This window comes from Mobula hypostoma, chromosome 1, assembly GCF_963921235.1.
Source record: "Mobula hypostoma chromosome 1, sMobHyp1.1, whole genome shotgun sequence".
Taxonomy (NCBI): Eukaryota; Metazoa; Chordata; class Chondrichthyes; order Myliobatiformes; family Myliobatidae; genus Mobula; species Mobula hypostoma.
This window is the reverse complement of record NC_086097.1, coordinates 136,687,093-136,714,829: the sequence shown is the minus strand read 5'-3', so window position 1 is coordinate 136,714,829 and position 27,737 is coordinate 136,687,093. Positions and strand designations below refer to the sequence as shown.

At 41.0% G+C, this 27,737-nt stretch overlaps 1 protein-coding gene across 3 annotated transcripts in view; it reads left to right on the top strand.

Moving 5' to 3' along the window:
• mtbp (MDM2 binding protein) overlaps positions 1-21,284 on the top strand; it is a 99,779-nt gene extending 78,495 nt beyond the window's left edge. The window contains exons 19-22 of one of the 3 annotated variants that reach the window (XM_063056334.1): positions 120-366; positions 2,145-2,258; positions 9,588-9,653; positions 19,946-21,284. In XM_063056334.1, the coding sequence (XP_062912404.1) occupies positions 120-366; positions 2,145-2,258; positions 9,588-9,653; positions 19,946-19,984 (466 nt within the window). In that variant the 3' untranslated portion in view covers positions 19,985-21,284. Of the gene's footprint in view, positions 1-119; positions 367-2,144; positions 2,259-9,587; positions 9,654-14,447; positions 14,644-19,945 lie in introns of those variants that run through there. The other 2 variants (XM_063056327.1, XM_063056318.1) reach the window with 2 other exon arrangements.
• Positions 21,285-27,737: the final 6,453 nt, after the last annotated feature.

Below are 27,737 nucleotides of genomic sequence, written 5' to 3'. Positions count from 1 at the left end.
TAATAAGATGTAGAGCATTGCAGTTTGTTAAATGAGAAACATGGAGAAAAATCCAAGATTGTGCAGTGTACACCAATAAGCCTGATTACAGCTGGAGTTCATTCACTTCTTACTCCTAGACTAGTCAAATCCAAAAGTGTGGAATACCTCAAATCTCAGATCGCGCCACGCACATCACAGAGAGGTGAAAGTAACATACATCGTACGGCAGGTGCTCTGCGGGGACATGCACAAAGGCTTGCTGCTGCTGCTCCTACTTCCAGTAAGAAGATCAGCAGCCAGGTTCCGAGCACAGCTACAAAACCTGGCCACGGGAGTGTGGTTCGAGAGGAGTCGCGAACTGAGCGAACACAGAAACACAAAAGGGTAAGGGTGTATCAGGTTTTTAATCATGCACTTTCAAAACGGGGAAGAAATGTATTTGGTTCTTTGCTTATGTACTTGATTATTAGCATTTTATTTACTAGAGAGAGTGGCTTATTTACATCTCTTTACATCTTAGAAGGTGGTATATTTTTTGTATTATGTTGCAAGGTAGATAGGGTGATATTCACTTTTACCTGAACTCCTCTCTTTTCATTGCTTTACAATAGAAGTATGCTCATATAGTCAAGAAAGAAGGAAGATATTATATAAATTTATTTACCAATACATAGTATACAGGAAATATCTGCCGGTATTGCCTGGAATTGGTGGTTGGCGAGTTAATGGTTAAGGTTACAGAAAGGAAAGGAAAGTTTTCAGAGCCCTCGACTCACTACCCATCCTGTTATTTTTATTATTTATTTAGGAATACAGCACGGAACAGGCCCTTCCGGCCCCATGAGCCGCGCTGCCCAGCAACCCACTCATTCAACACTAGCCAAATGACTGATTAACCTACTAACCAGTACTGTGGGAGAAAAGCAGACCAACCACAAGAAATCCACACAGTCACAGGGAGAATGTACAAACTCCTTACAGTCTGAATACTCCAAGCTGCTATGCTTGGAAGACTTAGATTTGTGAAGACAACACTTTATGGATGGGCTCCCTAGTAATTATTCCTTGTACTTCTGATGGAACTTGCATGCTGACATCTTCAGGCCAGTTTTGAGATTTCGGTAGATTTTGTGATGGAAGAATACGAGCAGGTCTCAGAACTTCTGGAGAACACAGCATCATTCAATATTAAGATGGAATATTGTACTCAAGTCCACGTTCTCATGTTGTTCTTTCGTACCCAGGGTTCAGAAATGTTACCCTTGAACATGCTCAGTGATTGAGCAACTGTAACCTCAGGTGGAATATTTAAAAGGTCTACAAACTCTGATTGAAAATGCTTATTTCTGTCCCAGTCTTTAATGAATGAGTCTTTATTCTGATACTGTGCCCTTTACTACAGTTTAAATGCTGGCCTGCGTCAGAATTAGAATCAGGTTTAACATCACTGACATACTATGTCGTGAAATTTGTTGTTTTGCAATAGCACTACAGTGCAATATATAAAATTATAATTAATAATTATGATAAGAAATATATTCATCAAAATAAATTAAATAAGTAGTGCAAAAAGAGAGCAAAAATAATGAGATATTGTTCATGGGTTGGTTCATTGTCCATTCAGTAATCTGATGGCAGAAGGGAACAACAATGAACAAACCCATTAGCACTACCTCAATTGTTGTTGAATCACATCTGCACCAGGTTACCCCCTTCCTTTGATTATGATTGTCACATCACAAATGGCTGAAGAAATCTTAATTTCTGTGTTGAGAAACTTCCTTTTAACTTGTCTAACATTAAAACTCATACATGTTGCTCTCCCATAACCGCTGTCCAAACAACTATATAATGTATCTCAACTGCAAAATTGAATGCTGTTTTTACTGGAACTTTTAGTTAGGTTATATTGACATCTGTTGAAGAAAACTGGCCCTAAATATTTAGAGTTAGTGCTCATCATTGCCAAGTTGTACTTAAATATTAGATTCCCTTTCTGAATAGCACTGTACACTTAAGCAGTATAAGCTAACTATGTGAACAGTTTTCAGAATCATGCTTTGATATGGGTTAGAAATGATCATCGTTGGTGTCTTTGAATAGTTTAGGAATAGGATGGAAATGCATGCTTTAATTATTTTCATTCTCATGTTTCTCCTTAGATGCTGAAAGAAGTTGTGGCAAAAACCCTTGAGAATAATGGAATCTCAAAGAACCATAAATCGTTTGTTTCTTGCAGTCAGCGTCTATTTAAAATATCTTTGTTTTACCTCAAGGTAGGTTACCTTTCATCCCACATTCCCGGTTTTTATCCAAGTATTCTAAATCATTGCAATTTTTTTTTAAATCTGCCTTTATTCCACATGTTAACAATTGAAATGGTTTTGTTTGATGTTTGTAGGGTAATTAAAATGATCAAATCTCCACTTTCAAAGGAGGGATATGCCTTTGTTATTCCTTCACATTCCTCTTAATGATAATGTTTGTTACAACACCATTGATCAGAATGCACACTTGGTTTAATTTTATTGCATATCTAACAGCTGCAGTGGTCTTATTGGCAATACCAGTTTGCCTACCATATGCCTATTATTAACAATTGAACACAGGTGTGCATGCTATGAAACCACTTTAATTACTTGCTGCAGTTTGTAACTCATGATACAAAGAGAAGGTTTAAGCTGGAGGAGGACAATTTATTGATGGAATAGATATAGATACTGTACCAAAATACCTAGTGAATGATCCCAAAGAAAGACATTAGTGGGGTAAAAGAATTTCATCCTTGGTCTCAGGAAGAAAACATAATGTTCTTTTCACTCCACTTCTAAGATTTGGTTTCCTGGCTTTAGTGGGACTAAATTCTGGAAATAGATTACAATCCACATACACTGCTATATTACACATCCATACATTGACTAGGCATTTTCTAATCCATTAAGTATAATTTCAGGAATTTATAATGAGACAGTGATAGATTTGGTATAGGATTGGCTGTGATCCTCTGAAGCAATATTCTGAAGGCTTCGATTTACCATTTGTGATACCACTTGGTGATGTGTAGATTCTTGGAACCTCCATGATTGTGTGTGGTTGTTAATGTGCACCCGTGGTGGTTGTTCCTTTTCACGCCTTGTGGCGCATTGGACGGCATTTTTTGCCGTTACCTTAGCATTTGTCTGTTTTTGACAAGGCTAATTTGCTGGCTCGACACTCATCCCAGCATGGATAGAAAGTGTGCAAGGGGCCAGCTGGATTCAAATCCGGGACCATTCGCCTCAAAGTCCGGTCCTGATGCCACAACACCACCGGCTGGCATAATTGTACACCTGTAGCTGAAGGGAAATCATATGGAAACATAAACGTTGTAAAGGAGCATTTCAATGACAGAAGAAAGGAGATGTAATGTCCTCTGTAGCTATTAGATATCGCAGATGCTGGAATTTGAAGCGAAAAACAAGCTGCCAGAGAATCCAGTGGGTCAGGCAGTATCGAGGAAAGGAAAGGACAGGATCTCCAGGAATCTGATTTCAGGATTGCTACCCATGCCATGTGCTAGTGAGGCCAGAAATAGGAAATGTCATACAGTTCAACACATGGCTAAGGAGATGGCACATGAGGGAGGGCTTCAGATTTTTGGATCATTGTGCTCTCTTCCAGGGAAGGTGGGACCAGTACAGACAGGATGATTTGCACCTGAACTGAAGGGGGACTAATATCCTTGTTGGAAGATTTGCTACTGCTGATTTGGGGGTGGGGGGTGGGGTGTGTTTAAGCTAGAGTTGCGGAGGGATGGGAACCAGAGTGCCAGGGCAGATAGATGGAGTGATTGTGGGAAAAGATGTTGATAAGCCTGCATGAATGGAAAGGTTAAACATGGTGGGAATAATGTTCTCAGTTGCATCTATTTCAATGCAAGGAGTATTGTAGGTAAGACGGATGAGCTTAGAGCATGGCTCTGTACTATGACATTGTAGCCATTGGTGGGACTTTGTTGCAGATACAGAACTGGCAGCTCAGTAATCTGGACTTTCATTGTTTTAGACATGGCAGTACAGGAAGAGTTAAAGTGGGGAGGGGTGGCATTACCGCTCAGGGAAAATGTCACTGCAGTGCTCATACAGGATGGACTAGGGCACATCTACTGAGGCTGTACGGATAAAACTGAGCAATAAGAAAGGGATGACTATGTAGTGACCTCTGTGCCAAGGAGAACAAGTAACAGCTACAAAAGGAGAGACTGAGCAACCAAAAAACACAGCCAGCACTTACTCAGGCCCACACTGCACCAGAATATGTGGATCTCAGATCGGCCCCTACAGCCACCTGAGGACTCACCAATGGATAACTCCAATGATTGGGCATCAAAGGGTATGGGGAGAAGGCAGGGAGTGGGGATGACTGGAAGAATTGGATCAGCCCATGGTTGAGTGGTGGAGCAGACTCAATGGGCTAAATGGCCTACTTCTGCTTCTGTATCTTATGGTCTAAATAGAAAGTTAATGTTTCTGATCATCACCTTTCATCTGGATCCAAACTGTTGACTGTCCATTTCCCTCCACAATTGCTGCTTGGCCTACTAAGTTTCTCTAACAGTTTTTATTTTCCTTCTGATAACCTTCACACTGAGTTTGTATTAATCAACTCATCTATCACCATTATACCCATATGCTGTGCTTTAAAGCACAAAAATCTCAAAACTTCAGCATCTAGTGTAGATGCTGTGGTATTCAATAACAGAGAAAAAACATCAGTGTTGTTAAGATAATAAACACAAGAAATTCTGCAGATGCTGGAAATCCAAAGCAACATATGCAAAATGCTGGAGGAACTCAACAGGTCAGGCAGCATCTATGGAAATGAACAAACAGTTGATATTTCGGGCTGGAAAGGAAGGGGAAGACGCTGGAATAAAAGCGTAGGGGAGGTGAAGGAGAATAGCTAGAAGGTGATAGGTGAAGGTAAGTAGGTGGGTGGAATAAACGTCGGATCTTTGTTCATTTCCATGACACTGCCTGACTGCATCATTTTATGTATGTTGCTTTGTGAGTGTTGCTAAAATATTTGTTATTGAAAGAGAAGAATCTTTTTTCCCAAAATCTGAAGATAAACTTCAGCTTTATATGAAGAGAATGTAGGAAATTGCAGGAGCTTTTCCAGGGCAGAGGAATCGAGAAGTATATGGTACAGGATTTAAAGTAAGAGGTGATAAATTTAATAAGAACCTGAAAGGCAAATTGTTTCCACATAGAGGGTGGTCCATATATGGAATGAACTGTTTGATGCGGTTTCATTGACATCATTTAAAAGACAATTGGACAGGTTCATCGATAGGAGCAATAACTTGGATGCGTAACTTGGTCGTCAAGGCCAGAGGGCCTCTTTCTATGTTGTAAGAGTGCTTTCTGTTGATTGCTATTTTTTTTCCATTCACGACATATGAGTATTGCTAGAAAGTTAAAGGTTTGTTATTTATATTTATTTGCCCAGGGAAGGTGAGCCACCTCTCGGAAAAACTGCATACTTTCTGGTGAAACTGCTTCCATTTGGGTGGGTCACTCCAGGAATTAAACCCAGGAGTAGTAATATGAAAGGTCTGACTTGGAACTTACTCCCCCGCCCCTCAAAACCATCCCTACAAACCTAAAAAAAAGCTAAGTTTGAGCCATGACCTCAATGGAGATGGCAGCTTGACGCCATTTTGAACTTTATCCTTATTGTTCAGGATCTTCTTGGCTAGGATCACTGGATCAGCATTCAGCCCAGAAAAGATGAGATGCTGGATAATCACTCTGAGAGACCTTGGCTTATAATGGAAGGGGTTTTTGAAATGACTGGAATGTGCGGTAGGGAGCAGCATGGTAGCACGGTGATTAGTGTAATGCTTTACAGTGCCAACAATAGGAAGATCAGGGTTCAGATTCCAACCATTGTCTGTAAGGAGTTTGTACGTTCTCCCCTTGACAGCATAGAAACATAGAAAATAGGTGCAGGAGTAAGCCATTCGGCCCTTCGAGCCTGTACCGCCATTCAGTATGATCATGGCTGATCATCAACTCAGAACCCTGTACCAGCCTTCCCTCCATACCCCCTGATCCCTTTAGCCACAAGGGCCATATCTAACTCCCTCTTAAATATAGCCAATGAACTGGCCTCAACTGTTTCCTGTGGCAGAGAATTCCACAGATTCACCACTCTCTGTGTGAAGAAGTTTTTCCTAATCTCGGTCATAGAAGGCTTCCCCTTTATCCTCAAACTGTGACCCCTCGTTCTGGACTTCCCCAACATCGGGAACAATCTTCCTGCATCTAGCCTGTCCAATCCCTTTAGGATTTTATACGTTTCAATCAGATCCCCCCTGTCAATCTTCTAAATTCCAAAGAGTATAAGCCTAGTTCATCCAGTCTTTCATCATATGAAAGTCCCGCCATCCCAGGAATCAATCTGGTGAACCTTCTTTGTACTCACTCTATGGCAAGGATGTCTTTCCTCAGATTAGGGGACCAAAACTGCACACAATACTCCAGGTGTGGTCTCACCAAGGCCTTGTCCAACTGCAGTAGTACCTCCCTGCTCCTGTACTCGAATCCTCTTGCTATAAATGCCAGCATACCATTCGCCTTTTTCACCGCCTGCTGTACCTGCATGCCCACTTTCAATGACTGGTGTATAATGACACCCAGGTCTCGTTGCACCTCCCCTTTTCCTAATCGGCCACCATTCAGATAATACTGTTTTCCTGTTTTTGCCACCAAAATGGATAACTTCACATTTATCCACATTAAATTGCATCTGCCATGAATTTGCCCACTTACCTAAACTATCCAAGTCACCCTGCATCCTCTTAGCATCCTCCTCACAGCTAACACTGCCGCCCAGCTTCGTGTCATCCGCAAACTTGGAGATGCTGCATTTAATTCCCTCATCCAAGTCATTAATATATATTGTAAACAACTGGGGTCCCAGCACTGAGCCTTGCAGTACCCCACTAGTCACTGCCTGCCACTCTGAAAAGGTCCTGTTTATTCCCACTCTTTGCTTCCTGTCTGCCAACCAATTCTCTATCCACATCAATACCTTACCCCCAATACCGTGTGCTTTAAGTTTGCACACTAATCTCCTGTGTGGGACAAAGTCAAAAGCCTTTTGAAAATCCAAATATACCACATCCACTGGTTCTCCCCTATCCCTTCTACTAGTTACATCCTCAAAAAATTCTATGAGATTCGTCAGACATGATCTTCCTTTCACAAATCCATACTGACCTTGTCCGATGATTTCACCGCTTTGCAAGTGTGCTGTTATCACATCTTTGATAACTGACTCTAGCAGTTTCCCCACCACCAATGTTAGGCTAACCGGTCTACAATTCCCTGGTTTCTCTCTCCCTCCTTTTTTAAAAAGTGGGGTTACATTAGCCACCCTCCAAACCTCAGGAACTAGTCCAGAATCTAAAGAGTTTTGAAAAATTATCACTAATGCATCCAGTATTTCTTGGGCTACTTCCTTAAGCACTCTAGGATGCAGACCATCTGGCCCTGGGGATTTATCCGTCTTTAATCCCTTCAATTTACCTAACACCACTTCCCTACTAACATGTATTTCCCTCAGTTGCTCCATCTCACTGGACCCTCTGTCCCCTGCTATTTCCGGAAGATTATTTATGTCCTCCTTAGTGAAGACAGAACCAAAGTAATTATTCAATTGGTTTGCCATGTCCTTGCTCCCCATAATCAATTCACCTGTTTCTGTCTGTAGGGGACCTACATTTGTCTTAACCAATCTTTTTCTTTTCACATATCTATAAAAGCTTTTACAGTCAGTTTTTATGTTCCGTGCCAGTTTTCTCTCATAATCTTTTTTCCCCTTCCTAATTAAGCCCTTCGTCCTCCTCTGCTGAACTCTGAATTTCTCCCAGTCCTCAGGTGAGCCACTTTTTCTGGCTAATTTGTACGCTTCTTCTTTGGAATTGATACTATCCCTAATTTCCCTTGTCAGCCACGGGTGCACTACCTTCCTTGATTTATTCTTTTGCCAAACTGCGATGAACAATTGTTGTAGTTCATCCATGCGATCTTTAAATGCTTGCCATTGCATATCCACCGTCAACCCTTTAAGTGTCATTTGCCAGTCTGTCTTAGCTAATTCACGTCTCATACCTTCAAAGTTACCCTTCTTTAAGTTCAGAACCTTTGTTTCTAAATTAACTATGTCACTCTCCATCTTAATGAAGAATTCCACCATATTTTGGTCACTCTTACCCAAGGGGCCTCTCACGACAAGATTGCTAATTAACCCTTCCTCATTGCTCAATACCCAGTCTAGAATAGCCTGCTCTCTAGTTGGTTCCTCGACATGTTGATTCAAAAAACCATCCCACATACATTCCAAGAAATCCTCTTCCTCAACACCCTTACCAATTTGGTTCACCCAATCTACATGTAGATTGAAGTCACCCATTATAACTGCTGTTCCTTTATTGCACACATTTCTAATTTCCTCCGGGTGATCTGGTTTCTCCCGCACTCCAGAGACATTTGGTTAGGATTAGTAAGTTATGGGAGTGCTATGTTGACACCAAAACCATGGTGACTCTTACAGCTCTTCCTTCAGTTAGTCCTGACGAAGGGTCTCAGCCTGAAACGTCGACTGCACCCCTTCCTAGAGATGCTGCCTGGCCTGCTGCGTTCACCAGCAGCTTTTATGTGTGTTGCGTGACTCTTGCAGGCTGCCTCCAGCACACCTCAGACTGTGTCAGTTATAGACCCAACGCATTTCACTCAAGTTTCGATGTTTTGATGTACAAGTGACAAGTGAAGCTAATCTGTTTAATCTCTTTGGTTGCTTCCACAATGAAATCTTTCTTATTTAAGTAGATTCACTACCTCCTTTGCATTTTCTTTCCAGTTCAGATAATTACATCGTAGTTTAGTGTTCAAGGGGCTCTTCATTTCTTCGCTAACAGACAGAGAATCTAAAGCCGACAACCTAAATGTACAGATTTGATACAACTAATACTCAGCCGATCAGATAGCCCTGGTGGAGATGATTGATTCAGGTGTCTTGCCATTCAGCGTGGGCAATCATGTCTCTCCATCCATCACGGTCCCTGACCCTCCAAATTGTAGTTGTTGCCTCCCCTGTTTCTAACCATGATGTTATTCCATCTGTCATTTTCATTCTCTGTCTGCCTCTGCTTCTTTTTCCTTCTAGCATTCCAGTTGTACTGGTAGAGAGAAAAAGGAAATTAATGTTTCGGATTGATTACCTTTCCTCAGAATCTTTGGAAGTCTGACGTAAATACACTTTAATTTTATTGTTCAGCATTCTAAGTTGCAATCTAGTATGTCTGTCCTCTGTTAGCTTTTTGACCAATTTATCACTTTATTTTAAAGCTTTTTCTTATTAGGTGTTATAAGTCTCACTATTTGTGTCTGCAAGGTATTGTTATTTACCCTTTATTTTTCTCAGCAACGTAAAATCCTGAAAAAAATATGTTGATATTCAGATGGTTTGATCCTGCCATTATATAAAACTGACAAAACCAATGATACGTTGTTTTACAAAATGTACGTACTTTCTTATTGACCTTTCTATAATTATAGGATTTAAAAACATCACGTGGTCTTCATGAAGAAATGAAGAGAGCTGCGAACAGTAATGTTCGGCAGGTAGGCGTATTTCTATGAAGTGAAATCTCTTCCAATGTCACTTCTATGTACTTTGGGTTAAAAGTGGAAGTTGCTCCTATGCCATTATAGTGATACAATGGCCACACTACTTATTAAACAAATCTAATCTTAAGTCACCTATTCTTTTGTCCTTTGTAGCATCTTTTAAGGCAAAACAAGTACATCTCTTGTTTTAGCTTCCAAATAGTTTGCATTAGTTTCATTTTCTGAACACTTTTAATTAAGTACATATCTAACAATGGTGGTCTAAGTAGAGCCACCACGCCCAGTTTTTGGAAAACCAGCAACTTCTGAGCTAGCTTGTTTTGTATACAAAGTTTTGACATCATCAGAAATTATTTATATTACGGGGTCATGGTACTGTGATACTGCTTCAGAACATGGAAACAGTTATTTAATCTGTAGAAATAGTCACAATTACTCATCGATCTGTAAACAGTGAGGTTAATGTTGCCTGTGATGGTAACACGTAAGTATAATCTCAATTTAAAACATTCTCAGTGAAGGTGAAAATGTACATCATCCTTAGTCTAGGTGATATGGCTGGCTGTGTTGTGTTTTTGTTCAGAAACTTATGACTGCTTGCAGGGGTGGGGTAGGGAATGGTTTTCATCTGGACCCCGAACAGCACCTCTGAGTTATTGGCTTAAACTACATTTTGAACAATCACTGGGGTTTGATTTGTCATGGGTTAAATTATTAAGATCTTCCATAAAGCTGCAACTCAAATGTTCATCACTTTCACATATACAGAGACAGCAATTCTTGCACAATCATCAACTGCCTGGATGGTACCCATATTTATATGGTATATTGGATATCAATAATGCAAAGTTGAAGAGTAGACTAGGGTCAGCAGCATATTAGTGAAATGCGTAGACCTGAGCCTTCCCACCTCACAGAGTTGCTGAGATCTGGTATTCTGAGATAAATAGGTTATTGTCACTTTTGAAAGGGAATTGTATAAATATTTCCAAAGGGGCAGAACATCAGGACTGTGTGAAGAGCAAATGGCATGAAATTAATTGGATACCTATACCAAAATGCGAGACAATCAGAATCTTTCTCCTGGGGTAGAAATGTTCAGTACTAGAAGACACAAAAGGTGCAGAGAAAAAGTTTAAAGGAAATGTGCTAGGCAAGTCTTGGTCAATGCCTGAGATAGGCTGCTAGGGATAGTGGTGGTAGCAGATACAATAATGGGGTTAAAGACGCTGTTAGATAGGTATATGAGTATAGTCATAGTCATACTTTATTGATCCTGGGTGAAATTGGTTTTCGTTACAGTTGCACCATAAATAATAAATAGTAATAGAACCATAATAGTTAAATAGTAATATGTAAATTCTGCCAGTAAATTATGAAATAAGTCCAGGACCAGCCTATTGACACAGGGTGTCCGACCCTCCAAGGGAGGAGTTGTAAAGTTTGATGGCCACAGGCAGGAATGACTTCCTGTGACGCTCTGTGTTGCATCTCGGTGGAATGAGTCTCTGGCTGAATGTACTCCTGTGCCCACCCAGTACATTATGTAGTGGATGGGAGACATTGACCAAGATGACATGCAACTTAGACAGCATCCTCTTTTCAGACACCACTGTGAGAGAGTCCAGTTCCATCCCCATAACATCACTGGCCTTACGGATGAGTTTGTTGATTCTGTTGGTGTCTGTTATCCTCAGCCTGCTGCCCCAGCACACAATAGCAAACATGATAGCATTGGCCACCACAGACTCGTAGAACATCCTCAGCATTGTCCGGAAGATGCTAAAGGACCTCAGTCTCTTCAGGAAATAGAGACGGCTCTGACCCTTCTTGCAGACAGCCTCAGTGTTCTTTGACCAGTCCAGTTTATTGTCAATTCTATGCAGGAAATGGCGAGATGTGGATCATCTACAGGCAGATGAGAATTAGTTTAATTCAGCATCATGTTCGTCACAGACAGCCTCGACCGAAGGGCCTGTTTCTGTGCTGTACTGTTCTAAATTCTAACAACAGACAGCACAAACATCATGGGTCAAGTGGTCTCTTGCAACACATCTATAGTAGCATCTATAGAAATAAATAAACTTAATGTTTATAAGGAAGGGAGGAAGATGCCAGAAAAAAAGGGTAAGGAGAGGGAAAAGAGGACAAGCTGGAAGGTGATAGGTGAAACCAGCTGGGTGGGAAAGATAAAGGGGCGGAGAAAAAGGAATCTGATAGGAGAAGTGTGTGGACCATGGGAGAAAGGGAAGATGGAGTGGTACTTGGGGTGGTAATAGATTGGTAAGGAGAAGAGTTAAGAGGCAGACTGGGAAATAGAAGGGGGAAGGAAAAATCATTGTTCATGTGTTGGAGGCTCCCTACATGGAATTTTAGGTGTTGCTCCTCCATACTGAGAGTGGCTTCATCGTGGGAAAAGAGGAGGAGATCATGGATCAACGTGTCAGAACAGGACTGGGGATAGGAATTAAAATGGTTGGCCATTGGGAAATGACACCTTTCTGTGCAATATGACTCATCCCATCAACCCTTTGGCAGCAATGGTACTGAGTTATAGGTCATTAGTCATGGCATCATTAACAATGGAAGATAGTTTAACTGCCTCCACTGAGACATTAAAATAACCATTGGACTTCTGTGGTGTCAATTAATAAAATTGCAATTATTTTTAGAGAAATTAATTTAACACAACATAAATTGATCTTAAAAACAAGATTTTCAGCTCACACTGCTGCAAAGTTCAGCAAACCTTTTTCTAATTCACTAATTAAAAATAAATTAATTAAGAGAGCTTTTCCTCAGATTACTGCTGAGAATTGTGCAAGTGTTTCCTTTAGAAGAGTTTTCCTTTGCTCAGCTGCCATCCGTTATCAGAAAATGTGACTGCTGCAGGCTTTATTAAATAACATACTATATAAGTTTTTTAAAGTATTTATTTTCTTGTGTTTTCAAGTACTGTTTGAAGTTTTTTTTGTGTGTGTAACTCATAGCTCATCATGCCATGCTTTGTTTTTTTCTCATATGTCAATAACTTTGCATAAAAACATTGATGGGAATACATGTTTGATTAGTTGAGGCCAAGTTTCAGAATAAGAACTTGGCCATTTAGAACTGAGTGGAGGAATTTATTTAACCAGGGTGGTGTAAATGTTTTGAGTTCTCCACCTCAAATAGTTGTGTAAGTATAGTCATTGAGTTGATTCACAGCTGGGATTGGTTGATGATTTGCACTGGATTATGGAGTGTGGGGATTAGAGGGAACGTGAGTGTAAAGTACAGGACCTGCTATGATCTAGATTAGGTTGGGTGGAGAAAGGGAAATTAGTTGAGCTATTTCCCCACATTACCTTTGAACTACCCACCCTTTCCTCTCCTGCTCAACTTCTGCAGTACCAAGCAGAATCTCAGAGAACCCCAAGGTAAAAATGCTCATGGTACATTAGAATGATCAGTAAGTTGTAGATATAATAATCCAAAAATAATTGTCAATGCTCTTTTGAGTTGAGAATTTTTAGCCAACCTTTCTTGGAAAAAAACACAGGTAGTTAAGCTTGGCTAACCTTTCTTGAAATTAAACTCTTTCTTTACCTTTCATAAATTTTAAAAACTCGTAAGGCTACCACAATAAGTTTCTGTTAAATAACTGGGATTGGGATTTCAATTAAATAATGGTTGTAAATTAATTTCTGAGCAATAAATTCTGCTACTAAATAACTTGCTTCCTGTACCATTTTACTGACTGTGACTTTATTAGCAAAGGATTTAGTCTGTTTGTTTTGAGATTCCAATAGCTGTTTAAAATAATAAGCACTTTTACATGTCACATGGCTGTGATTTGTAGTTAAGAGTCTTTTCAATTTTGCTGGAGCCATTGCTGCATTTGTAAGTTGTTTGCCACAGTCTAGGCACAATGGAATAGACAACCTGGATCACCATTCCATGTAAAACCCTTTGATAAGTAGCTTTCATTGTAAAGACGGACATTGTTGCACTAATGCAGTGAAATGACTCAGAAGGTTGTACCATCAGACACATCTGTAAAACACAGGGGTTAATAAAATATAAAAAGAATAACATAATAACTAAATGAGAAAGTAACAAAAATAGAAAACTTCAGAATACAATTCACTTCAAATCTACACAATCCACCTTCTGCAACACTTACAGCTACAGCAAAGCAGCAGGCCAGCAGCTAAGTTGAGACGAATCAAAATTCCTTCTTTAGAATGAAAATTTCCCTCCAGTTTTCTGCTACACCAGAACAGTTTGTTCATTCCCATAAGTCAATCGGTGGCACGTAAAAGGAAGTTGGGAGAGAGAGGCTGACTTCACAGCCCAAGTTGGGCAAGTCCATTCAATACACCTCATCAGCCTACTGTCCTCCCTGCCATGCATACAGCACTCACCAATTATCAACAACATCCCCTCCATGCAATACAGCAATCACCAATTATCAATGACCTCCCCTATCTCGCGTTAGAAACTGAGAATGGACTCAACGAAATAAGCATGATCCTACTGCACACTGCCATACTGGGCTGAGAGACCTCTGGTGAGATTGCTAATGGGGCTGCTCAGTTGCCTCCCATCACCCCGAGCTCTAGCATTGCGTGTTGCGCAAAGTTCAAAGAAACGATGTTTTTTTTTTCAATCATGATCTCTCGCAGAACCTCTCGTGACCTCTTGCAGAACTCCAGTTGAGAAACCCTGCTCTATAATGTCACCCTTCAGCCTTCATTACTGCGGGGTAAAAGTCCCATCATATCCTTCTGGTTTATTGCCTCCCAGGTGCCAGGGTCCGAGGTGTCTGTGACCGGGTGTACGACATCCTAGTACGAGAGGGAAAGCAACCAGAAGTTGTGATACATATTGATACCAACGACATAGGCAGGAAGAGAGATGAGGTCCTGAAGTATGAGTTTCAGGAACTAGGCAAAAGGCTGAAGAACAGGACCTCAAGGGTGGCGTTCTCAGGATTGCTGCCAGTGCTACGTGACAGTGATGGTAAGAATTGGAGGAGATGGCAGTTGAATGCGTGGCTGAGGAGTTGGTGCAGGGAGCAGGGTTTTAGATTTTTAGATCATTGGGATCTCTTCTGGGGAAGGTGGGACCTGTACAGATTGGATGGGTTGCACCTGAACTCAAGGGGGAGCAATATCCTTGCAGGTAGGTTTGCTAGCGTGGTTCGGGAGGGTTTAAACTAATTTGCAAGGGGGATGGAACCCAGAGCGATAGAGCAGTGAAAGAAGTGCATGGAGTAAAGCCAGATCTAACATATAGAGAGGCTTTGAGGAAAGAGAAGCAAAATAAACGGTGTAAAGACAGTAAGGTAGAAGGGCTGAAATGTGTGTACCTCAATGCAAGAAGCATCAAGAACAAAGGTGATGAACTGAGAGCTTGGATACATACATGGAATTATGATGTAGTGGCCATTACAGAGACTTGGCTGGCACCAGGGCAGGAATGGATTCTCAATATTCTTGGATTTCAGTGCTTTAAAAGGGATAGGGAGGGCGGAAAAAGGGGAGGAGGGGTGGTATTACTGGTCAGGGATACTATTACAGCTATAGAAAGGGTGGGTAATGTAGCATGATCCTCTTTTGAGTCAGTATGGGTGGAAGTCAGGAACAGGAAGGGAGCAGTTGCTCTATTGGGGGTATTCTATAGGCCCCCTGGTAGCAGCAGAGACACCGAGGAGCAGATTGGGAGTCAGATTTTGGAAAGGTGCAAAAATAACAGGATTGTTATCATGGGTGCCTTTAACTTCCCTAATATTGATTGGGATCTGATTAGTTCCAATGGTCCAGACGGGGCAGAGTTTGTTAAGTGTGTCCAGGACGGATTCCTGTCACAGTATGTTGACAGGCCAATTAGGGTAAATGCCATACTAGATCTAGTACTAGGTAATGAACCGGGTCAGGTCTCAAATCTCTCAGTGGGTAAGCATCTGGGGGACAGTGACCACCGCTCCCTGACCTTTAGCATTATCATGGAAAAGGATAGAATCAGAGAGGACAGGAAAATTTTTAATTGGGGAAGGGCAAATTATGAGGCTATAAGGCTAGAACTTGTGGATGTGAATTGGGATGATGTTTTTGCAGGGAAATGTACTATCGATATGTGGTCGATGTTTAGGGATCTCTTGCAGGATGTTAGGGATAAATTTGTCCCGGTGGGGAAGATAAAGAATGGTAGGGTGAAGGAACCATGGGTGACAAGTGAGGTGGAAAATCTAGTCAGGTGGAAGAAGGCAGCATACATGAGGTTTAGGAAGCAAGGATCAGATGGGTCTATTGAGGAATATAGGGTAGCAAGAAAGGAGCTTAAGAAGGGGCTGAGGAGAGCAAGAAGGGGGCATGAGAAGGCCTTGGCGAGTAAGGTAAAGGAAAACCCCAAGGCATTCTTCAATTATGTAAGAAACAAAAGGATGACAGGAGTGAAGGTAGGACCGACTAGAGATAAAGATGGGAAGATGTGCCTGGAGGCTGTGGAAGTGAGCGAGGTCCTCAATGAATACTTCTGTTCGGTACTCACCAATGAGAGGGAACATGATGACGGTGAGGACAATATGAGTGAGGTTAATGTTCTGGAGCATGTTGATATTAAGGGAGAGGAGGTGTTGGAGTTGTTAAAATACATTAGGACGGATAAGTCCCTAGGGCTTGACGGAATATTCCCGAGGCTGCTCCATGAGGCAAGGGAAGAGATTTTTGAGCCTCTGGCTAGGATCTTTATGTCGTCATTGTCCACGGGAATGGTACCAGAGGATTGGAGGGAGGCAAATGATGTCCCCTTGTTCAAAGAAAGGTAGTAGGGATAGTCCGGGTAATTATAGACCAGTGAGCCTTATGTCGGTGGTGGGAAAGCTGTTGGAAAAGATTCTTAGAGATAGGATCTATGGGCATTTAGAGAATCATGGTCTGATCAGGGACAGTCAGCATGGCTTTGTGAAGGGCAGATCGTGTCTAACAAGCCTGATAGAGTTCTTTGAGGAGGTGACCAGGTATATAGATGAGAGTAGTGCAGTGGATATGATCTGCATGGATTTTAGTAAGGCATTTGACAAGGTTCCACACAGTAGGCTAATTCAGAAAGTCAGAAGGCATGGGATCCAGGGAAGTTTGGCCAGGTGGATTCAGAATTGGCTTGCCTGCAGAAAGTAGAGGGTGGTGGTGGAGGGAGTACATTCAGATTGGAGGATCGTGACTAGTGGTGTCCCACAAGGATCTGTTCTGGGACCTCTACTTTTCATGAGTTTTATTAACGACCTGGATGTGGGGGTAGAAGGGTGGGTTGACAAGTTTGCAGGCAACACAAAGGTTGATGGTGTTGTGGATAGTGTAGAGGATTGTCGAAGATTGCAGAGAAACATTGATAGGATGCAGAAGTGAGCTGAGAAGTGGCAGATGGAGTTCAACCCGGAGAAGTGTGAGGTGGTACACTTTGGAAGGACAAACTCCAAGGCAGAGTACAAAGTAAATGGCAGGATGCTTGGTAGTGTGGAGGAGCAGAGGGATCTGGGGGCACGTGTCCACGGATCCCTGAAAGTTGCCTCACATGTAGATAGGGTAGTTAAGATAGCTGATGGGATGTTAGTTTTCATAAGTTGAGGGATAGAGTTTAAGAGTCGCGAGGCAATGATGCAGCTCTATAAAACTCTGGTTAGGCCACACTTAGAGTACTGTGTTCAGTTCTGGTCGCCTCACTATAGGAAGGATGTGGAAGCATTGGAAAGGGTACAGAGGAGATTTACCAGGATGCTGCCTGGTTTAGAGAGTGTGCATTATGATCAGAGATTAAGGGAGCTCAGGCTTTACTGTTTGGAGAGAAGGAGGATGAGAGGAGACATGATAGAGGTATACAAGATATTGAGAGGAGTAGATAGAGTGGACAGCCAACACCTCTTCCCCAGGGCACCGCTGCTCAATACAAGAGGACATGGCTTTAAGCTAAGGGGGTGGGAAGATCAAGGGGGATATTAGAGGAAGGTTTTTTACTCAGAGAGTGGATGGTGCGTGGAATGCACTGCCTGAGTCAGTGGTGGAGGCAGATACACTAGTGAAATTTAAGAGACTACTAGACAGGTATATGGAGGAATTTAAGGTGGGGGGATTATATGGGAGGCAGGGTTTAAGGATCGGCTAAACATTGTGGGCCGAAAGGCCTGTACTGTGCTGTACTATTCTATGTTCTTTGTTCTATGTCCAATCTCATCTTAAACTCAAGCCCTCCAGTCCAGACAGCGTTCCAGTGTATCCTTTTTGCACCCTCTCTAGCTTTATCTTTCCAATAGCATGAGAACAGAATGGCACACAATACTCCAATCAAGGCCTAACTTACAATTTTGTACAACTGTTGCATGATGTCCCAACTATACTCATGGATGAAAGCAAAGATACCAACTGTGTTCTTCACCATTCCTTCTACCTGTGTCGGCACTTTTAGGGAACAAAGTACTTGTACCCCAAGGTCTCTGTTCACTAACACGTCCCATGGCCCTGCAATTCACTATGTATATCCTGGCCTGGTTTAACCTCGTGAAATGTATCACTTCACACGAGTCTGAGTTAACTTCCCTCCACTATTCCATTTGACGTCCTTCTTCACTGTCCAATTTTGGTGCTGTTTGCAAATTTAGTAATTGTGCCATATACATTCTTTTCCAAATAATCTCAGTAAGAACATAAAAAGTCTCAGTATCAATCTCCGCTGCCCCTGCTGCGCCCCTATGTTTACAGGTCTCCATTGTGAAAAACAGTCCTCCATTACCACTTTGTAATTCCTTCCTACCACCAATGCAATGTTATATCTGTTGTGCTATCTCACACTGGATCCCATGCTAAATAAGCTCATGTAGACATAGTCCGCTGTCCAATCAAATTTGTGAGACATGATTCTCACAGACAAAACATGCTGATTTTCCCTAATCATTTACTGTCTTTCCAAACACAAATATAAATTATTGCAAGTTTCACGACACATGCCGTTGATAATAAACCTGATTCTGAAATAAATCTTATCCCTCAGAATCCCCTCCAATAATTTTCCTACCATTGCTATCCTCCAGTTATCCATTACATTACTGTTGGCTAGTGAAATACAAAAAGCTCTGTGACAGCTGGCAACCTTTCCCATTGCTTCCCACAGCGTCCTAGGATACACCTTTAAGATCTTCATAACCAGCAACACCACTTCATAATGTTGACATGCTTCAAGATTAATTGGTCAATGCAGAGAGGAAGCTTTCCCTTGAAGTGGAATCAAGAACTGGGGGCCAAGGTTATAGATTATAGAGCTGTCCATTTGAAATTGAGATGTGGAGGACTTTGTGTACTTGGAGGATGGTGAATGCTTGGAATTCTCTTACTAAGGGAGGTGGAGACATTGCAAAACTGAGATAGCTACATTTTTGGTCTGTAGGGAAGTTGGGAATATGGCCAACTAGCACGAAGTTGAAGATCAGATTAGTTATTATCTCCTCGAACAGAACAGTAGACTTGATGGGCTGAATGGCTGGATGTGCTCCTATATCCATTATTCTTAATAAGTCTCATGTTGCATTTATCCCACTATTACACTGGTGCTTTGCTCTCGCCCAACTGATTCCATGGATTTGCTCCACCCTATCTCCACCTAACTTTTATGGAGTTCATGGAGAGATACGACATGGAAACAGGCACTTCAGCCCACAAATGCTGCATTGACAATTGACCATCCATTTACACTTGGCCCTATATTGATGCCATTTTATTCTCTTCTTGTTCCAATCAACCACTCCCAGATTCTACCACACTTCTACACTCTAGGGGCCAAACAACCTACCACCCTTCATACCTCTGGGGTGTGAGCAGAAGCCAGAGCTCCTAGAGGAATGGCACAAAGCCAAAAGGAGAACATGTAAACTCCACACAGCACCAGAGATGAGGACTGAACCTGCTTTGCTGGAGATGCAAAGCAGGTACTCTGCCAGCTGCATGCTTCCTTTCTTGGACTTCTGCATTCTACAGCCACTGCCCTGGCTCCTGCATCATCAGTGAGAGACCCTTTTCTGCCACTCCCTCTCCGACTCTCTCTCTCCACTGTTTCATGTATTGCTAGCTTTCAAAACATTCTCAAGCCTATCTTTTATTCGCAAACTCTCACAACGAATCATTGCTTTGCTCCAGTGTTTGTTTTTTTTACAAGCTCTTTAAAGGGTATTGTGATGACTGCACTGGAAAAGCAGCATAATACAGGTGAAAGCAACAAATCTTATACAACAAGTGTGCTTGGTGTTTTTCCTTTAGGTGATCGACTGGGTGTTGGAAAAAGCTGACAAGAAATGAAATCCCGTGTTTGTGCAAAAACAAGAAACCCCAATGAAGCTTGATTCTAAATCTGACACCCTTTATCTGGACATTTAGCACTTGAAAGTAACATGAGTCTGTCAAAGGAAGTGATGTGGAGGTGTGCTGCACACCTGGTATCTGTTTATTCTGAGAAATAAGATAATTAGATGATGGTATAATTATAGAGAATTAAATACTATTTTTGTATTCTGTGTTTTTGTTTTAAATTTTAATTTTTTTTTATAAAGTGGAGCTTTGAATCCAGTTTTTACAGAGTTGGCTATTTAAAAATTCATAATATTTTCTTTTCATGATTTATTTTATTGATGTCAAAACCACATCCATCTTTCCGGTTTAGGTAACTACATATGGCAAGTGTGCTGAAAAATCCATGTATTTAGAACTGTTTAGGACATGATTAAATGATCTGGGTGAAAAAAGCAGAGCCTTTGAACTTATGGAAGTTTAAATGACAAAATGGAGAAAACCATAATCACTTCCTTTTTGAGTTAGAAAAGTTTATGAAACTTAAGTTTGTGCAATGATTATGTTCTTGCCAAGACCTCAGGATTCCACAGACAGCTCTCCTCAAAAACTTAGTCCCATATAAGGCAGAGTAAACATAGGGGGCAGTCACATTTATAATGCTTTAATGTAGTAATATGTTTTTCAAAAATTCCATCAATAAATAGTTGGGAATAGCTTGTCTTATGATTTTCGCATGATTTGTTATGGTGCTAAATACAATCAGTTAAACCTACAACTGTACGTTTGCTCCATTAGTGCAGATCATTCCTGGTAGTTAGCCTGTAGTTGACTTGGCAATTGTCGACCTCTGCTAACTGTTTATCTTAAAGATTCGGTGGATGCTCTTATTTTTATTTATGCCATTTGACTTGTTCAGCTTTTGATCAATGGGTTCTGATTGATTCAATAGAACATGTGTTACAATGTCTGCTTTTAATTATTGAATTGGATATGTTGTAAAGCTGAGCATGTTTGCTGCAAATAAAGCTCTGGGTGTAACTACTCAAAATGAACTTGTACATAGTGATTTTCCTATTGTTGGTTATACTCCTGTAATGTAGCAAATGAACATACAAAGGAATAAAGTTTATGATCATCTTTTATTCAGTGTTTGTTTAGATGCAATCAGCTATTATATCATTAAACCTAGGAAACAAAGCATGTTTTTCATTTCATGAAAATGGGAAAGAAAAGGAATAGCTTGTTGCCAGTATCATCTTCAGATTGCTTCTTGACACCTAGTGCCTTTGGGTTGTGTTACTGAGAGTAGATGATACATAAGTTTTACACAGCTGAGTTTTCAGTCTTAGTAGTTTTAAAGCTTTTCTAATTTCCACCAAAACCCTACTGAAAACTGAATTAAAAGCTTAATTTATAAATTTGTGTTTACAGATCGGCATGTTTTTACTAGAAAAGGTTTATGGAAGTTATTTCTGAACTTAGTTTACTGAGAAAAGTACTAATGCTTTGTAAAATGATGCAGTGATCTTGTTTATAGTTAAAACTTAACATAATGCTTTTGTCATGGTACACATTATATCAATGGAAGTATCACTTGTGGATTATGTGCTCAATCCTTGTATACTTTAAAATGTTAGTTCATTTTGTCAGTAAAACCAGTAATTATTTTGTCCTTTTTTGTTGACATGTTAATTGAGAAATTGGTAATATATTATTTAGTCCCATGTTCTCTAAAGAAACAAAGAACTTGTAATTTAATTTGTGTCCCAAAGCAGCAATACTATTTAATTGATCAGTAACATAGATTTCTCTCTATCGCCTGTAGTTTTTGCTACTAATCTTCCATATTGGATTTTGATCACTGGAATGTGCTGGGTTTTATTCTGACTATACCTTGCATTGGGAGTAAACTTGAAGGTTACCACTGTGTGCCTGAATAGAATGGTTGTGCCTTATCCCATCTGTGCAGGTCAGTGCATTGAGGCAATACAAGGCAATACAGTAACAGACTGCAGGATGTGACAATAATACACCAATTTAAATCGAGCTATGAAGGCAGTGTGATTACACAATTGGACTAGTGTACAAACCCTGGGCTATTTATTGGGAAAAGTGAATCCTGGCATGGAAACTGAGAATTTTCATATTCAAGTGATTTGTTTTTCTCTCCCACATTGATTTAATCTCGGAAATAATGTTTTTGAACCTAGCAGAATGCCATAAAAGCCTAGAATGTCATTCAAGCACAGAAACTTGCTAACCTTGTCTTATAAGCAGCAAACTTAAAAATACCTAGCTCCATGTCTAGGTAAATCATATGGTTCCAGAGGCAATTAGCATTAGACTTTAAGTGCTGGCTTTTCCCACAAACACCTCATCTTCGGAATGAATAAAAATAAAAGTCTAAGGAAAACTGAGCACTATTAGTTTGGTGGCTACTATATTTACCAGAGTACTTGACATGTGAATTAGAAAATAAGATCTCCAGCTTTTTGCTGAGTAAAACTGAAAACATACGGGTGTAGAATTGTTTACATTGTGAAGCATTATCTGAGCAGGAATTTGTACACTGAGCAGAGCTTGTATTAGTTAAGGATGGATTTCAACTGAAGATGTGGGAAAATTGTTAATTAGGCCAGATTTATGCTAAGTATTTTGTAAAGGAGATCTAAGATGACAAAAAAAAGACTTCGAGCCCCCATGAAAGAGCAGGTAATATGTCATCCTGGGGATTTTGTAGGGTTAATGAGCCTCCGCATCCAACTTTACTTCCCCCCCCTTCCACTTTCCGTAGGGATCACTCCCATGTTGACCCATGGCCTCCTCTTTTACCACAATGAGGCCACTCTCAGGGTGGAGGAGCAACACCTCATATACTATCTAGGTAACCTCTAACCTGATGGCATGAACAACAATTTCTCCTGCCGGTAATTTTTTTTTCATTTTTCCTTTTATCCTCCCCCTTACATCTTCTGTTCCCCACTCTGGCCTCTTACTTCTTCTCACTTGCCTATCACCTCCCCGGTGCCCTTCCTTCTTTCCTTTCTCCCATGGTCCACCCACCTGGCTTCACTTACCACCTTCCAGTTGCTCCTCCTCCTCCTACCTGCAGCTTTTTATTCTTCCTTTTCGGTCCTGGCGAACAGTCTCAGGCCAAAACGTCGACTGTTTATTCATTTTCATAGATGCTGCCTGACCTGCTGAGTTCTTCCAGCATTTTGTGTTTGTTGTAGGATTAAGGCTGTGTAAAGATTTATGAGTAAGGATCCTTGAAGTGATTGAGTGAGTGAGGCCTCCGTCAGTCAGGGTCGACCATAGATATTATGTCTTAGCTGTCTAGATACACATCGCTCGGCAGTACAATATGGAAGCAAGCTGTTGCCCTGTAGTGAGCTCCCAGTCTCCACACATCTGATGAACCCAAAAGAACGGCTGAGACTGATACAGTTTGGTACCAGCAGTGTTGCAGGAGTTGCCAGTCAGCATTAAGCTCAATGTAGGACTGCCTTGGGGACTCCAGCTCCTGATTTTTCCCTTGGGGTTTACTCCCGAAGCCTTCCCCATGAGTGGGTATAGCTGTAAGGCAGTGGAAGTTTGAGATCAGAGTTTTCCTTCTGTTAGATGACCTGCCAACTACAGCTGATGAGCCCCATCTGCTCAAAGCTACTAGTTTTAAGGTGCCAGTAACCCGCCTTTGCCCATTCTCATGTCAGTAGAAATGGTTCCACTGGGCTTAATAGCTAAGTCACATGTGAAGGTCAGGAGCTAGTTTTGGTTGTCAGAGGCTATTTGGGGCACACCACTGGGAGCATTTAATAGGTAGTGGAACCCATTACCACCCTGCTATAACAATCTTAAGAAACCACTGAACTGAATGACAGGTGAAGAAATGATGGTTGGGAGAGTTTCCATGTAACATGATACAGAGGTGTTGCTGATGAGTTCCAGATCATTTATGAAACATACCCAAGAGGAAAGTGTTGGAGGAGTCAGAGCAAAAGCAAGCATACATAAAGGTAAGTGACAACTGGTAAGTGCTCTGTTCTCTCATTACTCCATTTTCTAGCTAAGCATTCTGAATTTTAAGTCTACACTTGAAATTGGCTAGTCATATATTAACCAATTAAAGAACAAAAAGCTTGCTTTGTTTCAGAGATTTAGTTCCAGGCTTAAATTTTTAAGAACATTGCAATAAATAAGAGTTAAATAAGTGAGTCCATGAAAACTTCCCAGGAGTTCTTTTTGACAAAGAATTGAATGATTTTCTTTCAAAGTGTTAAAATTTAAATAGATTTTCCATTTCTTCTGTGCTTAGTCCATTTCCTGCATTCCCTTCAGCAACTGCAGTATTAAGTTCTTTCTACTTTAACCCACCAGTGTAAATAACAACCCATCAGTTCAGAAATGTTCAAAATGCACCACTATTCTTTATATTTTCCTCACCAGCTATCATAATGTTGCAGTTGTATAAGTCATTGCTGAGGTCGCACTTGGAGTACTGTGTAGTTTTAGTCATCCTGTTGTGAGTAATTGTCTTTGGTTTGTTTTTTAAAACTTACTCATCGCCACTGTTATTTATAGCTCCAAAACATAAAACTAATTGAAAGAAAAACATGGAACTGCGAATAATATGCACGCTGTATGTTTTACGTTTAGTTAAGTGTGCACATATGACATGGTGGTGTAATGACGTTTGCCATTCACATACTTTTACATATAACCCGTAATGAATTATTTAAACAAACAAAGAATGCTTAATCAAACAATATATTTACAGTATTACTCAAGTATTACTGAAATATTAAATACACAAAAGACAGAGTAACAGTCTTTTCCCTGATTAGGAAAGTCTAAAATTAGATTGTTTAGGTTCAATGTAGGTAAGGAAAGATTTAAAAGGGACTTGAGAGCGACTTCTTCATGCAGAAGATGGTGAGTATATGGAATGAGCTCCATCTAAGCTGAATGCAGGAAATGGTACCGGCTAGACGGTCAGCGTGTACTGGTTGAGCCGACAAGCCTGCATCCATGCTGTAATGCTCTTTGACTATGATGACCTGTGTTAAGTGTGATTACGAGAGTACGAGATTAGTGGACTTGCTTTTTGTTAACTTCTTATTGCCTGTCTATGCCCTTTTCACTTTCGTGTCCTTACAACTTTCATCCCATTAGATGAAATGGCACTCAGTATACTGTGTCATCAATGCTCTTGACTGTCTTAAATCGAAATGAAATAAAGAAAATCCTCCCCACAAACTGAACATAAAATGGTAAAGTCATCATCTGTGCTAACTGAGCATTGGAGAAACATGCATTTAGTTCCATTCATACTTTGTATCTGTTACTATATTTCCACTGTTAAGATGGCACTCGTGAAGCCCAACAACTACTTATTGGTGGCAAACAAAACAAAGAATCCAACTAAACACTTTATTAATAACACTTATTCTTGTAAAAATTTATGGTAAACCATCACCACAAATAATGGAGGGGTTAGGGAAGATGAGGATTGAAGCATATGGGTGTGAGGTGAGGTTGAGGCATGTTCAAGATAAAGTCAGGACAATGTTGAGGCAAAGTCGGGTGAGTTCAGTGGAAGGGAGGCAGATTCGAGGCCTGTCTAGCTAAACCTATAGCAATGTTTGATTGATCTAAGCAGCTGGCTGATTTGGAAAGGTCAGGTACAAGCCAAAATGTGGCAGCAGGTTCCAGACCAGTGTGTATCAATGCAACAGGTCCCAGGTTCTAGTGTGAATAACGACCTGATGTTTGGATGATTTAAACACCGAGCCAGATGGATTGAAAAGGCAGGATATCAGGACAAGAGGCGGCAGTCAGTCCTGTTCTGCTAGCTGCTGCACAACGTTTACTTGGTTCTGCGCTGAACTGAGGTTGAGGCTGTGGCCTGCTTTGGCTGCTCCAGGCTTCAGGTCTGGAAGTGGGGACAGTCTGAACGGAACCAAGCATGGTGTATCTGTGTTTGCTGATGACACTAAATTGAGTGGGGAAGCAAGTCGTGCAGAGGATATGGAGGGTCTGCAGAGAGAGAGAGATAGGTTAAGTGAGTGAGCAAGGAACTGGCAGATGGAGTACAATGCTGGTAAATACAAGGTCATCCACTTTGGAAGGGAAAATAGAAGATCAGGTCATTATTTAAATGATAAAAGACTGCCGTACAGAAGAACTTGGGAGTGCTTGTGCATGAATTGCAAAAGGTTGGTTTGCAGTGCAACAGGCTATCAAGAGGGCAAATGGAGTGTTGGCCTTCATTGCTAGAAGGATTGAATTTAAGACCAGGGCGGTTATGCTGCAACTTTACAGGATACTGGTGAGGCTGCATCTGGAATACCACGTGCAGTTCTGGTCTCCTTATTTGAAAGATATACTGGTTTTGGAGGCGGTGCAGAGGAGGTTCACCAAGTTGATTCCAGAGAAGAGGAGGTTAGACTATGAGGAGAGATTCAGTCACCTGGGACTGTACTCACTGGAATTCAGAAGGATGAGAGGAGATCATATAGAACACATAAAATCATGAAAGGGAAAGAAGGTGGGAGGAGAGAGAGCAGCGCGCCTGTGCGTGCGCAGCCCTCCGGTGAAAAATGACATCATATCTGTTAAATAGGGGCTGTGGACAATTCTGATTTGATGGAGAATGGACGTGAAAGCACAGAGGAACATCTGGAGAAATTTCTGAAACAATAGTTCGCTGCTGTCGTTACTGTGTGGTCGGGAATCTTTCGGAGGGTAGGCCTCAAAATCCCCGCCTTTGCCTGCTGTTGGCGACCGAGGTTGAGGTCGAATCGTTCGGACAGAGATGGCACTCAGTACTCAGTGTCGGAGAGCTGATCAGAGCTCGAAGTTTTCGGATGACTCGGAGTCAGACTGTGGTCGGCATGGCAGGGAGAGTTTTTCTTCCTTCTCCCGTCTACGTGAGATGTGGGACATTTGAGAGACTTTGAACTTTTACTGTGCTCATGGACTTCTTCATCGTTATGGTATTGTTGCACTGTTGTAACTATATGTTATAATTACGTGGTTTTGTCAGCTTTTTCGGTCTTGGTCTGTCCTGTGTTTTGTGATATCGCACCAGAGGAAATATTGTATCATTTTTTAATGCATGCAATACTAAATGACAATAAAAAAGGACTACGTGTCTCCATAATCTAATCTAATAAGATAGAAGCGAGAAAGTTGTTTCCACTTCTAGGTGAGACTAGAACTAGGATAATAGCCTCAAGATTTTGGGGAGTAAATTTAGGACAGAGATGAGGAACTGCTTTTCCCAAAGAGTGGTGAATCTGGAATTCTCTGCCCAATGAAGCAGTAGAGGCTACCTCAGTAAATAAATTTAAGACAAGGTTGAATAGATTTTTGCACTTGTAGGGGAATTAAGGGTTATGGGGAAAAGGCAGGTAGGTGGAGTTGAGTCCATGATCAGATCAGCCATGATCTTATTGAATGGTGGAGCAGGCTTGACAGGCCAGCTGGCCTATTCCTGCTCCTATTTCTTATGTTTTGATGTCTTTGGACTCACTTTGGTTCTGAATGCTATTTGCTTACTTTTATTCTTTGCGCTATTTTTTTTTCTCTCTGCACATTGGGTGTTTGACAGTCTATTTTTTAATGAGTTCTTTTGGATTTCTTTGTTTTGTAGTTGCCTGTAAAGAGACAAATCTCAAGGTTATATAATGTGTACATACTTAGATAATAAATGTACTTTGAACTATATCTCATTTTAGCTCAAATTTCAATCTTAGTGTAT